At 43.4% G+C, this 16,290-nt stretch overlaps 1 protein-coding gene and 1 pseudogene across 1 annotated transcript in view; one reads left to right on the forward strand and one right to left on the reverse strand.

Moving 5' to 3' along the window:
* LOC137323014 (piwi-like protein 4) overlaps nt 1–16,290 on the forward strand; it is a 132,322-nt gene that overhangs the window by 62,390 nt on the left and 53,642 nt on the right. The window contains exons 5-7 of the mRNA XM_067986350.1: nt 7,147–7,361; nt 11,824–11,945; nt 13,127–13,207. Of these exons, the coding sequence (XP_067842451.1) occupies nt 7,147–7,361; nt 11,824–11,945; nt 13,127–13,207 (418 nt within the window). The remainder of the gene's footprint in view (nt 1–7,146; nt 7,362–11,823; nt 11,946–13,126; nt 13,208–16,290) is intronic.
* LOC137323220 (U1 spliceosomal RNA) lies at nt 858–1,009 on the reverse strand (annotated as a pseudogene).

The following is a 16,290-nucleotide window of genomic DNA, read 5'->3' on the forward strand; positions in this document are numbered from 1 at the left end:
ATGCTGCCCCTGGACGTGCACACCAAAGGAGTGCTGAGCAGCAGAAAAATAACAACAAACAGCAGCATAAAATAATGCAGTAGCTATAATGTACAAATTTCAGTTTGACAAGCCAAAAACAGCAGAAAGAATCCAAGGCCAGAAATTTCCTCCTATTTATAGCCATATATATGGCTTACAAGAAGCATGGTGCCAATTTTTAGCTAGTAAGCAATTTCTGCCGCTTTAACACTGAAAAATTGCTACACGGGAGTTCCCTCACTCCTATTGGCAGCTTCCACCATCCACCCATCAAAACCCTGTACTGCTGATTTCCTGCTTTAACACCACTAATACGCTGGTGTAGATTTACGCGTGGATATAAGAGGCACTGCACAGCCCCTGTTGCCACATAGCTGTAACCTTGTACCTCCTCCTTTGTCTCCTTAATCCACCTCTTGGCCCTCAGGTGGCACCTAGAAGCATGAGAATAGATGCGCATAAGGAACCCAATACCTACTTGTGAGAAGCCCTGACTCTGGGTGGAGGGTGAGGGGTCCAAATATCTGCTTTAAAAATAATTTCCGACCATCAGAAATCTCAGAGGTGTTTTGCCACTGACTCACTTTAACATTTTTTAATATATTTCAAAAATACACTTTATTCATAAAAATTGTAAAGGTAAACAGAACAGTGCAACTATCACAATACAACTACAGGTCATACATGATAAATAGAGTTCATGACACTCCAGGGTGCCTCATTGCACTTGCAATCAGTACAGATTACAGTTACATTACAGCAATTACAGAGATTACACATTCATTACGAGGAGTTTTTTTTGGTTTCCAGCCCCTTGGCGTACGATAGTCATAAACCAGGGGAATGCAGTCCCCCACTACCACAAATTTTGCAGTCGAGTATCCCGCATTTGGGGACATCGCAGGCGTCAGCACACCCGGAGTACAATGGGCTAGCCTCGTCCTGGGAGATCTTTTTTTTCAAAAAATATACTTTATTCATAAAATTTGCAGCAATACGTACAATACAGTTGTCATATCACATTCCAAACATACACAATACAGATTATACAATTTGCAGGTTACATCAAGTACAGTTCAACGAACACATTGTACATAATTACAGTTCATGACACTCTGGGGTGTCTCATTGCATTATACTCAGTACAGATTATTGATTACAGATTCACTACAGCAATTTGAATTTTACATTCTGCCCGGGGGGGTTTTTCCCTGATTGCAGCCCCTCGGCATACAATGACTCACTTTAACATATTCAAATGATGCCACTGGTGACTCAGCAGGCGAATAGTGGGAGAGCTGCAGAGGCACGAGGAAACTCTTTGCAAGTTGCTTAAAGGTGGAAGTTGGCAGATATGGCTACCATCAAAAAAAGTTGCCAACGCCATTCCTGGGCAGTAAGTGTGCCGGAACAGCAAGGAAATTCACTTCATAAGGCCTTTATTAGATGGTTCATTTCACCATCCAGGATGAGTAAACCCAAAATAAAATATGCAGGCAAAGTTCTTTATAGAATCCTGAGGAATGAGCCCCCAATAAAATATATAAGAAAGCTGTGTACACTTAAACTCATAAACTTTGCAGAAGAACAATAGTTGCAAGATACCAGACAGCTGTCTAACCAGACCATATGTGATGGTAACTTTGCCTAGAGGATTGCAGTATACGGAAGATGTTGATTATGTTGATCCACACCAGCTGATCCCAGCTGAGTGGGGGCAGGGAAGGGGTTTTCATCTAGGAGACAATGGACATGATCACTTTAAGATCACTTTCAGTGGCTGTGTTTTGATCTGTTTATATACAAAGATCCAGTGTGCCCAGACTTTAGGAGATGATCAGAAGCTGAGGAGAAACTTGCCAGTGCTCCAAAACCCATCCAACATGTTGTAGGGACCAAGGGTTTGAGGTGGTGTGAATGCCATTGGGGTGCAATAGGTATGATGTATGATTTTTGTTTGACACTTGCATATTAATAGGGAATGGAATAAATAATTCTTCTACGATGTATGGCCCTGGTGTTCTACTTATGCCTCCTAGAGGTGATCAGAGTTCAATTAACTCATGGAGGTGAGGATAAGTTGTACGGGAGACTGACCTTATGTCAACTGGACCGAAGATGTTGAAGTCTAGTATTATTAATAGGTGGATGGTCTTGGCTAAAGCTGTTGTCTGAGACAGAAAGAGTCAAACTTGTGAATAGCAGTAGAACGGTCCTTCTCAAGGTGACATTAGCCTTTTAGAGAATTATAGAGTTAGGCACAGCCTCCATTCATTAGTTGGAAGAGGTGTGATGGGCCCTTGTCACACCAGCTTAAAAAAAACACATTCACTGGAGCTGTAAAAGTGACGGCGGCAGCGACGGCAGTAACAGTGAAATCAAAAACAAACAAATAATCAAGGAGGGACGTCACAGGACAGCAGGTAGGTGATTAGTTGGTGAGTATTACCATTTTTTTGCTCTCTAAGCTAGGGCAGTGGTTTAAACTAAGAGCTGGGAAGCTATGACTTGCTATTACTTTATTAAATTAATAACTTAAACTAGATAAACTAATAAGTTAATAAAACTAAAAATATCGAGTGAATAAAAACTTTAACTAATTAAATATATAAAAACAAGGTTAGATAGGGATGGCAGGGCAGGTGGTGTGTCATTAAGTGCGGCATGTGGGAGTTGGTGGGGACCAGCAAGATCCCGAGCATCTGCGGTAAGTGTCTGCAATTTGAGGAACTTCAGCTCAGAGTTGTTGAGCTGGAAGTGTATCAGGGAAGTGGAGAGTTATCTGGACACTTCAATCCAGGAGACAGTCACACCCCTTAGTTTAGTAGTTCAGATTTGGTCAGTGGTCTGGGACAGGAGGATGTGACTGTGAGTCAGGCAGGTATGGGGACCCAGGATACAGCGATAGAGGAGCCTCAGACTTTGACCTTGTCCAACAGGTACGAGATACGTGCTACCTGTGTGGATGAGAACAATGACTGCAGGGAGGATGGGCAATTTGACCAAGGCACTGTGGTACAGAAGGCCATTCAAGTGGGGGGAGTGAAAAGGAATGTGGCAGTGGTAGGGGATAGTACAGTCAGGGAGATAGATACTGTCCTCTGCAACCGTAACTGGAAGTCTGCCTGCCAGGGATAAGGATATCTCCTTGTGGCTGGAGAAGAACTTGGAGCATGAGGGGAAGGATCCAGTTGTCATGGTCCATGTAGGAACCACGACATAGGTAGAACTGGGAATGAGGTTATGCTAGTTTGAGGAGCTAGGGTCCAAATTAATAAGCAGAACTTCAAGGGTAATAATCTCCAGATTACTACCTGAGCCATATGCAAATTGGTGTAGGGTCAAACAGATCAGAGAGTTAAATGTGTGGCTCAAAGAGTGGTGTGGGAGAGAGGGGTTTCAATTCATGGGGCACTGTCACCAGTACTGGGGAAAGAGGGAGCTGTTCCGTTGGGACGGGCTCCACTTAAAGCGGGCTGGGACCAGTGTCTTGGCGAATCGAATGACTAGGCTGTAGATAGGGCTTTACACTAAAAAGCGGGGTGGGGGGAGGGGGAGAGAGTGGGTCAGGTAAGGGTAAATTAATAAATCTAAAGGGAAAAGTCAAGGCCATAGAGCAGTGTAGCGATTTGGGTAAAGATAAGCAGAGTGTGTCAGGAAGGGACAGAGAGTTTAACGGTAATAGTGTATCAGTGAACAAGGTCAAATCAGGGAAAAATAATAAAGTTAAAATTAAAGGTGCTTTATCTGAATGCACGAAGCATTCGTAACAAGATAGATGAATTAATGGCTCAAATAGAGATAAATGGGTTTGATCTAGTAGCCATTACTGAGATGTGGTTGCAAGGTGACCAAGGTTGGGAACTAAATATTCCAGAGTACTTGACTTTTGGAAAAGGTGGACAAAATGGAAAAGGAATGGGGGCAGCCCTGATAATAAAGGATGACATAAGGACAGTAGTGAGAAAGGATCTTGGCTCGGAAGATCAGGAACTAGAAGCAGTATGGGCGGAGCTAAGAAATGACAAGGGTCAGAAAACATTGGTGGGAGTAGTATATAGGCCCCCTAACAGTAGTTATACCGTTGGAAGAAGTATTAATCGAGAAATAAGAGGAACTTGTAACAAAGGTAATGCAATAATCATGGGGGACTGTAAACTTCATATAGACAGGGCAAATCAAATTGGCAAAAGTAGTTTGGTGGACGAGTTCATGGAATGCATTTGAGATAGTTTCCTAGAACAATATGTCATGGAACCAACCAGGTAACAGGCTATTTTAGATCTTGTCTTGTGTAATGTGACAGGATTAATTAGTAATCTCATAGTAAGGGATCTTCTGGAGCAGAGTGGTCATAATATGATAGAATTTCACATTGAGTGTGAGAGTGACGTACTTAAGTCTGAGACTAGAGTCTTAAATTTAAACAAAGCCAATTACGTAGGTATGAGGGGCAAGTTGGCTAAGGTTGATTGGGATACTAAATTAAAGGATATGACAGTAGATAAGCAATGGCGCACATTTAAAGAAATATTTCATAATTCTCAATGAATATACATTCCCTTGAGGAATAAAAACTCAACGGGAAATATGATCCATCTGTGGCTAACTAAAGAAGTTAAGGATCTTATTAGATTAAAAGAAGAGGCGTATAATATTGCCAGGAAGAGTAGTAAGCCTGAGGATTGGGAGGGTTTTAGGAAGCAGCAGAGGATGACCAAAAAAAAGAGGGAGAAAATAGAATATGAGAGTAAACTAGCAAGAAATATAAAAAAAGATTGTAAGAGCTTCTACAAATATGTAAACAGGAAGAGAGTAGCGAAAGTAAACATGGGTCCCTTAGAGGCTGAGACAGGAGAAATTTTAATGGGGAATAAGGAAATGGCAGAGACGTTAAACAAATATTTTGTATCTGCCTTCACAGTAGAAGAAACAAAAAACATACCAGAAAAGTGGTGAACGAAGGGTCTAATGAGAGTGAGGAACATAAAGTAATTAATATTAAAGAAAATGTACTGAAGAAATTAATGAGACGAAAAGCCGACAAATCTCCTGGTCCTGATGGCCTACATCCTAAAAGAGATGGCTGCAGAGATAGTGGATGCATTGGTTGTGATCTTCCAAAATTCCTTAGATTGTAGAACGGACCGAGAGGTAGCAAATGTAATCCTGCTTTTCAAGAAAGGAGGGAGAGAGAAAACAGGGAACAACAGGCCAGTTAGCCTGACATCAGTAGGTGGGAAAATGCTGGAATCTATTATTAAGGACATGGTAATGGGACACTTAGAAAATCATAATGTGATTAGGCTCAGTCAACATGGTGTTATGAAAGGGAAATCGTGTTTGACAAATCTGTTAGTGTTTTTTGAGGATGTAACTAGCAGGGTAGATAAAGGGGAACCAGTGGATGTAGTATATTTGGATTTTCAAAAGGCATTCGATAAGGTGCCACACAAAAGGTTGTTACACAAGATAAGGGTTCATGGGGTTGGGGATTATGTATTAGCATGGACAGAGGATTGGTTAATGGACGGAAAACAGAGAGTAGGAGTAAACGGGTCATTTTCAGGTTGGCAGGCTGTTACTGATGGGGTGCTGCAAGGATCTGTGCTTGGGCCTCAGCCATTTACAATCTATATTAATGACTTAGATGAAGGGACCGAGTGTAATGTATCCAAGTTTGCTGACAATACAAAGCTACGTGGGAAAGTAATTTGAGAGGAGGTCACGAAGAGTCTGCAAAGGGATATAGACAAATTAAGTGAGTGGGCAAGAAGGTGGCAGATGGAGTATAATGTGGGGTTATTCACTTTGATAGGAAAAATAGAAAAACAGCATATTTTTTAAATGATAAACTATTAAATGTTGGTGTTCAGAGGGATTTGGGTGTCCTTGTACATGAAACACAGAAAGTTAAGATGCAGGTAGAGCAAGCAATTAGCAAGGCACATGGTATGTTGGCCTTTATTGCAAGGGGGTTGGAGTACAAGAGTAAGGAAGTCTTGCTGCATTTGTACAGGGCTTTGGTGAGACCATACCCAGAGTACTATGCACAGTTTTGGTCTCTTTACCTAAGGAAGGATATACTTGCCTTAGAAGCTGTGCAGTGAAGGTTCACTAGATTGATTCCTGGGATGAGAGGTTTGTCCTATGAGGAGAGATTGAGTAGACTGGGCCTTTACTCTCTGGACTTTAGAAGAATGAGAGGTGATCTCATTGAAACATATAAGATTCTGAGAGGGCTTGACAGGGTAGATGCTGCAAGGCTGTTTCCCCTGGCTGGAAAGTCTAGAACTAGGGGGCATAGTCTCAGGATAAGAGGTCGGCCACTTAGGTCTGAGATGAGGAGGAATTTCTTCACTCAGAGGGTTGTGAATCTTTGGAATTCCCTACCCTAGAGGGCTGTGGATGCTCAGTCATTGAGTATATTCAAGACTGAGATCGATAGATTTTTGGACTCTAAGGGAATCAAGGGATGTGGGGATCGGGCGGGAAAGTGGATTTGAGGTTGAAGATCAGCCATGATCTTATTGAATGGCGGAGCAGGCTTGAGGGGCCACCTATTTCTTATGCTCTTATATTCTTATGTTGATGGGTTGAACTCTAGAAGAAATAGAGTGACATATTACCTTCCAGGCTCAGATCTTAAGATAGTTGGAAGGTTACATCTGGAGAGCATAGAAAAGGGTGATGGTGTTCCTGTTACACCACAGCCTGTTGTTGGTCAATTGAGACAGCTGTCTATCTATACATGATGTAGCTCTGGGTAGTCCAAAGTAGAAAAAGCAGCTAATGTTCTTTGTGCCTAGGGAAACAGAAAAATTTGAGGCTTATGTGTGGTCATTTGCCAGTGAGAGATCTGCTGGTCCAGTGGGTCATGGTGTACCTATTGGGAGTATTTGGATCATGGTATACACAATGGGAGTATTTGGAATAAGTATCCTGGTAAGATATTTACTTTGAGGAACCTGATCCTCCCCAGCAATTTGATTGGCCATGTGCTCCATTGAATCAGAACCTCATAGATTGCATGTATTTGAAGCTTACAGAATGTTATCCACTATGTAGTACTTCCCAATACTATATGAAGTTTCTCCTAAACTTGATAATGTTGGATCTTTGCAGGTTCCAGTGGGATTCCAGTGAAGATCGTCACAAACCTTTTTGCCTTCAGATCACCCCCAAAATGGCGCCTGTACCAGTACCATGTGACCTTCATGCCTGACATTGAATCAAAACGTTTACGGATGGCACTGCTGTTCAGCCATAGTGACCTCTTAGGAAAGATCAGGGCATTTGATGGAGCTATACTGTTCCTCCCAAATAAACTGCAAAACCAAGTAAGAAGCATATTTTTGATCCAGCTTACAAATGCTGAGCTTTTATCAAAAAACCAAACCCATTTTAACACCTCTAGGTAAATCTCCCAATTAGTCGGTGATGACGCAGCAGCTCGACTGCCGCCACCAGCACATATTGGAAAGTCACGGGCAATGTGGCTGCAATTTTCCAATACACACTGCCGGCAGACAGGGTACCACACAGCTGGTGCAGATTCAGAAAATTTAGACTGTTAACCTGTATTTAGTTTTAAGAATGAGCCACATCAAGATTGGTTGCAATTTTAAAACAACACCAGTGACTCTCACTCTAATTAAGTGATACTTGAAAGGCCTGTAGGTGTATGATTGTGTTAGCTCAAGGGTATCAATTTTGTTTCAGAATAATGATTAACTGAAAAATGACATGATTTAATGTTGTCGTATTTTGGTTATGTTTTGTCAAAAATGACCTTCAGTTTTAAAGGGAAGTCCCACAGTCAGTATTTCCTTTTCAAAATGAACCTGGGTTACATCAAAAATTATGTAATTTAGTTCGGTCCTTAATGCTGCCAGGTTAATTATCTAATTTTTCTTGTTGATGTCATCAGCACTGACCTATATTAATGGTATTAAGGTAATTTACTTCAATTTACCTTTCAGGGAATTGACAGGCTATTACGAGTACAAGTGTCTGCTGGAGATAGCTGTACAATTTCCACTCAAAGGCATAGATGAAAAAAAATCACTTGCATGTACTCTTTGAAGATTATTTGAAATAATTTGCAATTATAGCTGATCCAGACCAAATTTACCATTATAACCAGCATCAGCTTTTATCCCTGCCAGGTCTGTCGCATCCTTTGCCCTCTGGACTTCAATAAGACCTCTCGTCCTGATGATATTTCTCCCACAGCATGTGTGCCCCTGAACTCATTCCTGTTCTGTTATTTCTTCAGTGCCTCCCATTCTCATTTCATCTTTCCTTCTCCTTATTCACCGATTCCTAATGAAAATTATCTCTCTTTCTCTTCCAACTACCACCATTTTGCCCTTGTATCTAAAGTTATAGGCTGGAAATTTCCTAGGAGCAGCTCCTGCTCTGCCGGTGTTACTTTACCAGAAGTTCAACAGAAAGCCTGTTTGCACACATAAATGGGGTTTCTGCAGCACCTCCAATGAAGTAACACCAGCAGAGCGGGAGCAGCTCCGAGGAATTTCCCAGCTTATGTCTGATATGTGTTCCAGGGGGAGTAATGTTCTTCAGTTCGTTATAATGAGGCCCTCCTGTCCCTTACTCTCTGTAACAGTGTTTCCAGCACCTGGTCATCAAAGCAATTCTTGTGAACCTGAATGCTTGCATTTTATAACTGTCACTGAGTAAACACCTGGCCTGTTCCTTTGCAAAGACTGAAGGGAAAAGAGTGGCAAGAAGTGACAGGCAAAGTGAAAGCAAACCCAATGTGGAAGCATGAAACAGAGTCTTTAGGCATGAGTTGGTGCAACCAGTGGCTAACCCTTGTTTGATGAGTGCTGAAGTGGAAGTGGTGCTGCATGAGGTTGCAATAAAGGTAGCCCTTTTGATCATCACTAGAGGTCAGTATTGTAGCATGCTTAGAAAGAACTGGAGGCAGAATTGAGGCTGCAGCTGTCCAATGTGGGTCGTCTTGTGCTGTGTTAGTTGCAGATCTCTTTGCAGCAGACCACATAGCTTTGCATCTGGCTCTATACTGACTTGGAGCCCATGAATACATCATCATTGTTGTTGCCAGTTAGGTGCGCTGGGACATGCAGATACGGTTGGTACCATATTGGCTGGTGTAGCCATACACGTTGTTGAATTCCCTGGAATGCTTTCTTTAATGCAGTGCCACATAAAATACGACATACTGTGATTAGGGGGTTTCCAAAGAACCATCCAGTATTGAGGTTAGTCAGACTGTCGTGACTACATGCATGCTAAACAGCGGAAGCAACATGCTATAGACAGAGCTAAGCGATTCCACAACCAACGGATCAGATCAAAGCTCTGCAGTCCTGCCACATCCAGTCGTGAATGGTGGTGGACAATTAAACAACTAACGGGAGGAGGAGGCTCTGCAAACATCCCCATCCTCAATGATGGCGGAGTCCAGCACGTGAGTGCAAAAGACAAGGCTGAAGCGTTTGCAACCATCTTCAGCCAGAAGTGCCGAGTGGATGATTCATCTCGGCCTCCTCCCGATATCCCCACCATCACAGAAGCCAGTCTTCGGCCAATTTGATTCACTCCACGTGATATCAAGAAACGGCTGAGTGCACTGGATACAGCAATGGCTATGGGCCCTGACAACATCCCAGCTGTAGTGCTGAAGACTTGTGCTCCAGAACTAGCTGCGCCTCTAGCCAAGCTGTTCCAGTACAGCTACAACACTGGCATCTACCCGACAATGTGGAAAATTGCCCAGGTATGTCCTGTCCACAAAAAGTTGGACAAATCCAATCCGGCCAATTACCGCCCCATCAGTCTACTCTCAATCATCAGCAAAGTGATGGAAGGTGTCGTTGACAGTGCTATCAAGCGGCACTTACTCACCAATAACCTGCTCACCGATGCTCAGTTTGGGTTCCGCCAGGACCACTCGGCTCCAGACCTCATTACGGCCTTGGTCCAAACATGGACAAAAGAGCTGAATTCCAGAGGTGAGGTGAGAGTAACTGCCCTTGACATCAAGGCAGCATTTGACCGAGTGTGGCACCAAGGAGCCCTAGTAAAATTGAAGTCAATGGGAATCAGGGGGAAAACTCTCCAGTGGTTGGAGTCATACCTAGCACAAAGGAAGATGGTAGTGGTTGTTGGAGGCCAATCATCTCAGCCCCAGGACATTGCTGCAGGAGTTCCTCAGGGCAGTGTCCTAGGCCCAACCATCTTCAGCTGCTTCATCAATGACCTTCCCTCCATCATAAGGTCAGAAATGGGGATGTTCGCTGATGACTGCACAGTGTTCAGTTCCATCCGCAACCCCTCAAATAATGAAGCAGTCCGAGCCCGCATGCAGCAAGACCTGGACAACATCCAGGCTTGGGCTGATAAGTGGCAAGTAACATTTGCGCCAGATAAGTGCCAGGCAATGACCATCTCCAACAAGGGAGAGTCTAACCACCTCCCCTTGACATTCAACGGCATTACCATCGCCGAATCCCCCACCATCAACATCCTGGGGGTCACCATTGACCAGAAACTTAACTGGACCAGCCATATAAATACTGTGGCTACGAGAGCAGGTCAGAGGCTGGGTATTCTGCGGCGAGTGACTCACCTCCTGACTCTCCAAAGCCTTTCCACCATCTACAAAGCACAAGTCAGGAGTGTGATGGAATACTCTCCACTTGCCTGGATGAGTGCAGCTCCAACAACACTCAAGAAGCTCGACACCATCCAAGATAAAGCAGCCCGCTTGATTGGCACCCCATCCACCACCCTAAACATTCACTCCCTTCACCACCGGCGCACTGTGGCTGCAGTGTGTACCATCCACAGGATGCACTGCAGCAACTCCCCAAGGCTTCTTCGACAGCACCTCCCAAACCCGCGACCTCTACCACCTAGAAGGACAAGAACAGCAGGCACATGGGAACAACACCACCTGCACGTTCCCCTCCAAGTCACACACCATCCCGACTTGGAAATATATCGCCGTTCCTTCATTATCGCTGGGTCAAAATCCTGGAACTCCCTTCCTAACAGCACTGTGGGAGAACCGTCACCACACGGACTGCAGCGGTTCAAGAAGGCGGCTCACCACCACCTTCTCGAGGGCAATTCGGGATAGGCAATAAATGCTGGCCTTGCCAGCGACGCCCACATCCCGTGAACGAATAAAAAAAAAATCGTGCCATTGGATCTTGAGTACCCTCTTTCCTAACAGTGTGAATTTTTTGACACCAGCCATCCTTAAATCATCTTTTAGTTACCTTTCCAATCAGTGTCAGTTTTGTACTGTGGTCTTGCATTCACTATGGACTGGGTTGAGATTGTCCAAACTTATTTCATGTAGGATCCTTACAGCAAGTAGACAGAGGACAGTTTCATCCCATCAATCTGGGCTGAATTCAAACCCAAGGCTCAGAGAAGAAAGTGTTAACCCACTGTGTTTGCATTCAATCTTCATAGAGGCCTGGTTCTGGGCAAAATATTCTGCTGTGTGATCAATTCCGGGACATCCACATATACTTTCAGGCCAGGTAACAGTAATGGCCGACTTACCTACTTACCTTAGCATCTGTGTATTGGTAAAGAAGATATTCCCAATGTTTACTAGTTCCTATAGTTCAAAGGAATCATTGGGGATAATAATAGTGTTACTCTGCAAGAATTTGGTCTTAGATGTAAAAAATCTCCTTTTATCTCAGGCTGTAGAAAAAGCTCTCTTGGACCAAGAACATTGTGCATCTTATTGCTCTTACTTTTAACTGTTCTATTAAACTCATATCTCTTTTTTAGGTTACAAAAGTGACAGGCATGATGAAAGATGGCCAGGCAGTGAATATAACCATCGCTCTGACAAGTGAATTTCCGCAGGATTCTCCCATGTGCATCCAGTTCTTCAATATCACAATTAAAAAGTGGGTTGATTCTCAGTGATATAAAATAAATTGCACAAAATTGATTGGAGTAGTCATACAATACTCGAAAATCAGAAAACAAGTTGTGCACAGGCACGCAGCAGCCTTTGTGCATTGAGATATGCTGAACATCTTGGACACATTGTTGGCCTCACCTCTGTGCTCGTTTTCTGGGGCGTTATTACATTATGCACCTCATTGTAATTCATGGACTATACCACCATCTCTATCTATATTTATTCTTATAATCTTAAATAGTGGCCTGGACATTCTTGGGACCCCACTCCAGTATGCTTAAGCTGGTAGCACAGAACCCCTGCCTGCCTTTGCCCAAGGCAGGAGATCCGGTCTCAAATTTGGGAGACAAATTTCGCTTGTCAGGGTCACTTGTATAGCCAGGCTGGGCCGCAGGCACCTGCAAGGGCGCTTCAGTGGCAGCCACCCTGGCTTAAGCCAGTCATTCTTGTAAGGCATAGCGGGGTCCTCTGAAGTCCCAAATAGGCTGTAAACCCTTCGGCTCCCACTGGTACCAATCTGTCTAAAGAAGGTAATAAGTATCCTCTGGGATTTATTACCTTACTCTAGTGAAGATCCGCCATGACTTCCCAACTGGAATTTAAAGGTCCAGTCAAAATGAGGCAGAATCCCAGTGGAGCCGGGATCCAGTCCATACCTCAAGCATAAATGCGACTTACTCTCCAGCCCCAGGAAGTTCAGGGCCACTATTCCTAACCAGTTATTTAACTTGGAGGCCTAAGTCTCATAACCGTCTTTGTCGGACTTTTTAAAATCTCCAATACATCAATGCTCTTTTGAAGATAGGTTGCCCAGAATTGCTCACAATATTCAAAATGTACTTTGATCAAAGGTTTTTACAAGGTTAAGACTTATTTTAACTATTAATGAAATGTACTTGAGAAACACTTAAGATCAGTATTGTTGATAACAGTTTCAAATTGAATATAAACTTTGAATGTCATTAATCACATCCTAGTCCTTTCTCTTCCCCGCCTTTTCTAACAGACAGTTCTTTATTATGTGCCCGTGTGTCTTGTTTAGTAGTTTATGTATTTAACTGAGTGCAATAGTCATTAATAATGAAAATAAAAGTATTTTTCTAAGTAATATGCCAATCGTTTTATATAAATAAAAATATTTGTAACACTTCTGTTTTTAAATAGAGTTCTGAAAATGTTGTCTATGTACCAAATTGGCCGAAACTTCTATAATCCATCAACTCCAATTCAGATTCCTCAACATAGGTAGGCCATTTCTTTGATTATAGTCCTAATTTGTTGCATTGTTGATTATGTTACCACTTTGTGAACTATAGTGAATTACTGCAGCAAAATGAGAAAACAAACAGGTGGATATTTTCCTTTCTTAGTTAGAAATAGTCAATGATGCTATTTTTGTAAAATTTTACCATCATTGGATTGTACACTTTGCAGGAATGACAGTAAATTGGCCAACGCACCTGTAATAATGCTGTTTTTACAGTTATCAAGCAGCTAATCAGCTATTTAACTGGTGTGAATGATGAAAATTTAGTCAATACAGTCGTGCAGTGCAGAGAAATGAATGAATTCCCTGCAGTGACACTGAGCCTCATGTCTCCATGGGGAGATGAATGACGTCTATGGAGCTGCAATTAAGTGTTTGTTGTTAACTAAGCAGTCATGCTGAGAAATGGACAAACTTCCATGAAGGGTAAATGATTTTTAAGGCTGGCAACAAGAATTGGGTTAGGGCTTCTAAAGGACGAATAGTGTGCCAGGCAGGTATGTTACTGAGAAGGAAGTAGGCATTCTTTATGATGGAGAGGATATGGGGTCGGAAGTTCAGCTTGGAGTCTAATATTAAGAACATAAGAACATAAGAAATAGGAGCAGGAGTAGGCCAATCGGCCCTTCGAGCCTGCTCCGCCATTCAATAAGATCATGGCTGATCTGATCCTAACCTCAAATCTAAATTCATGTCCAATTTCCTGCCCGCTCCCCGTAACCCCTAATTCCCTTTACTTCTAGGAAACTGTCTATTTCTGTTTTAAATTTATTCAATGATGTAGCTTCCACAGCTTCCTGGGGCAGCAAATTCCACAGACCGACCACCCTCTGAGTGAAGAAGTTTCCCCTCATCTCAGTTTTGAAGGAGCAGCTCCTTATTCTAAGATTATGCCCCCTAGTTCTAGTTTCACCCATCCTTGGGAACATCCTCACCGCATCCACCCGATCAAGCCCCTTCACAATCTTATATGTTTCAATAAGATCGCCTCTCATTCTTCTGAATTCCAATGAGTAGAGTCCCAATCTACTCAACCTCTCCTCATATGTCCACCCCCTCATCCCCGGGATTAACCGAGTGAACCTTCTTTGTACTGCCTCGAGAGCAAGTATGTCTTTTCTTAAGTATGGAGACCAAAACTGTATGCAGTATTCCAGGTGCAGTCTCACCAATACCTTATATAACTGCAGCAATACCTCCCTGTTTTTATATTCTATCCCCCTAGCAATAAACGCCAACATTCCGTTGGCCTTCTTGATCACCTGCTGCACCTGCATACTAATTTTTTGATTTTCTTGCACTAGGACCCCCAGATCCCTTTGTACTGCAGTACTTTCCAGTCTCTTGCCATCAAGATAATAACTTGCTCTCTGGTTTTTCCTGCCAAAGTGCATAACCTCACATTTTCCAATATTGTATTGCATCTGCATATTATGCCTAAGTTGCAAACAATTTGGTTGAGCCTCAGGCAGTAGCCAGTGAGAGGGATGGAATCGGTGGCCAGGGTACGGAGTTTGTGGTGGGAACCAAAGATAAATATATCAGTCTTCCCAATGTTTAGCTGGAGGAAATTGCAGCTCATCTAAGATTGGATGTCCGACAAGGCTTGAGCTGATAAGTGGCAAGTAACATTCGTGCCACACACAGGCCAGGCAATGACCATCTCCAACAAGAAAGAGACTTACCACTTCCCCTTGACATTGCGTGGCATTACCATCGCTGTGTTCCCCAGCATGAACATCCTGGGGGTACTATTGACCAGAAACTGAACTGTACCAGGCAAGTAACTTCCGTGGCTACCAGAGCAGGTCAGAGGCTGGTTATTCTGTGGTGTTTGGCTCCTGACTTTCTAAAGCCTCTCTACATCTGCAAGGCATATGTCAGGTGTGTGATGGATTAATCTTCACTTGCGTGGATGGGTGCAGCTGCAACAACACTCAAGAAGCTCAATACCATCCAGGACAAAGCAGGCCACTTGATTGTCACTTCATCCACTAGCCTAAACATCCACCCCATCCACCACTGGTGTACCACGGCTGTGTATCCTATCTACAGGATACACTGCAAGAACACGTCAAGGTTTCTTCGACAGCACCTCCCAAACCTCCACCACCGACAAGGACAAGGTGCATGGGAACACCATCACCTTCAAGTTCCCCTCCAAGTTGCACACCATCCTGACTTGGACATATATTGATGTTCCTTCATTGTCGCTGGTTCAAAATCCTGGAACTCGCTACTTAACAGCATTGTGGGAGCACGTTCACCATATGGACTGCAGTGGTTCAATAAGAAGGACCACCACCAGGAGCAATTAGGGATGGGCAATAAATATCGCCTTTGCTAGCGTCGCCCACATTACCAAGAATTTAAAAAAAACAAAGTAGTCTGATAGCACAGAGATGTTGGAGACGTAGAACTGGGTGTCATCAGCATATATGTGGAAACTGGCCCCATGTTTGTGAATGGTGCAGCATATACAGGTGGAAGAGGAGCGGGCCAAGGATGAATCCTTGGGGTGGGAAGAGAAGCCATTGCTAGTGATCCTCGTGTAAATAAGATTAGAACTAAGCAAGAGCAGTCCCACTGAGCTGGACAGTGGAGGAGAGAGTTTGGAGGAGTATGGTGTGGTTGATCATGTTAAAGGCTGACATGGTCAACCACACCATACTCCACAATAAGATCATGGATGACAAGGGCCTTGTTCATGAATGGACAGACATTTTGGAGAGAAATACAGAAGGGGGCGCTGATTGTTGATCCATCGATTAAGCGCAAAGCAGTAGTGGTGGGGGGAATGAGAGGGATGGGAAGGAGCTCGGGGAGGTTATCCCCCAGTAGGCATGCTGGGCAGGAAGGTCGGGAAGAGAGGAGAATGGAGGTAGTTAGGGTTGCTGTTTGAAATGATGCACCGATGATTGCCTCGAAAGGCCTGCCTTGGGCTTATTTGAGAGGATTCAAGCTTAGGATTGTGGCAAGACAGCAAGGAGAGCCGTGAGAAAAAAAAGAGATAGAAGTAATGGGCTCAGGTTTAGAACAGCAGTCAAAATGCGAATGGACA

This window comes from Heptranchias perlo, chromosome 6, assembly GCF_035084215.1.
Source record: "Heptranchias perlo isolate sHepPer1 chromosome 6, sHepPer1.hap1, whole genome shotgun sequence".
NCBI lineage: Eukaryota > Metazoa > Chordata > Chondrichthyes > Hexanchiformes > Hexanchidae > Heptranchias > Heptranchias perlo.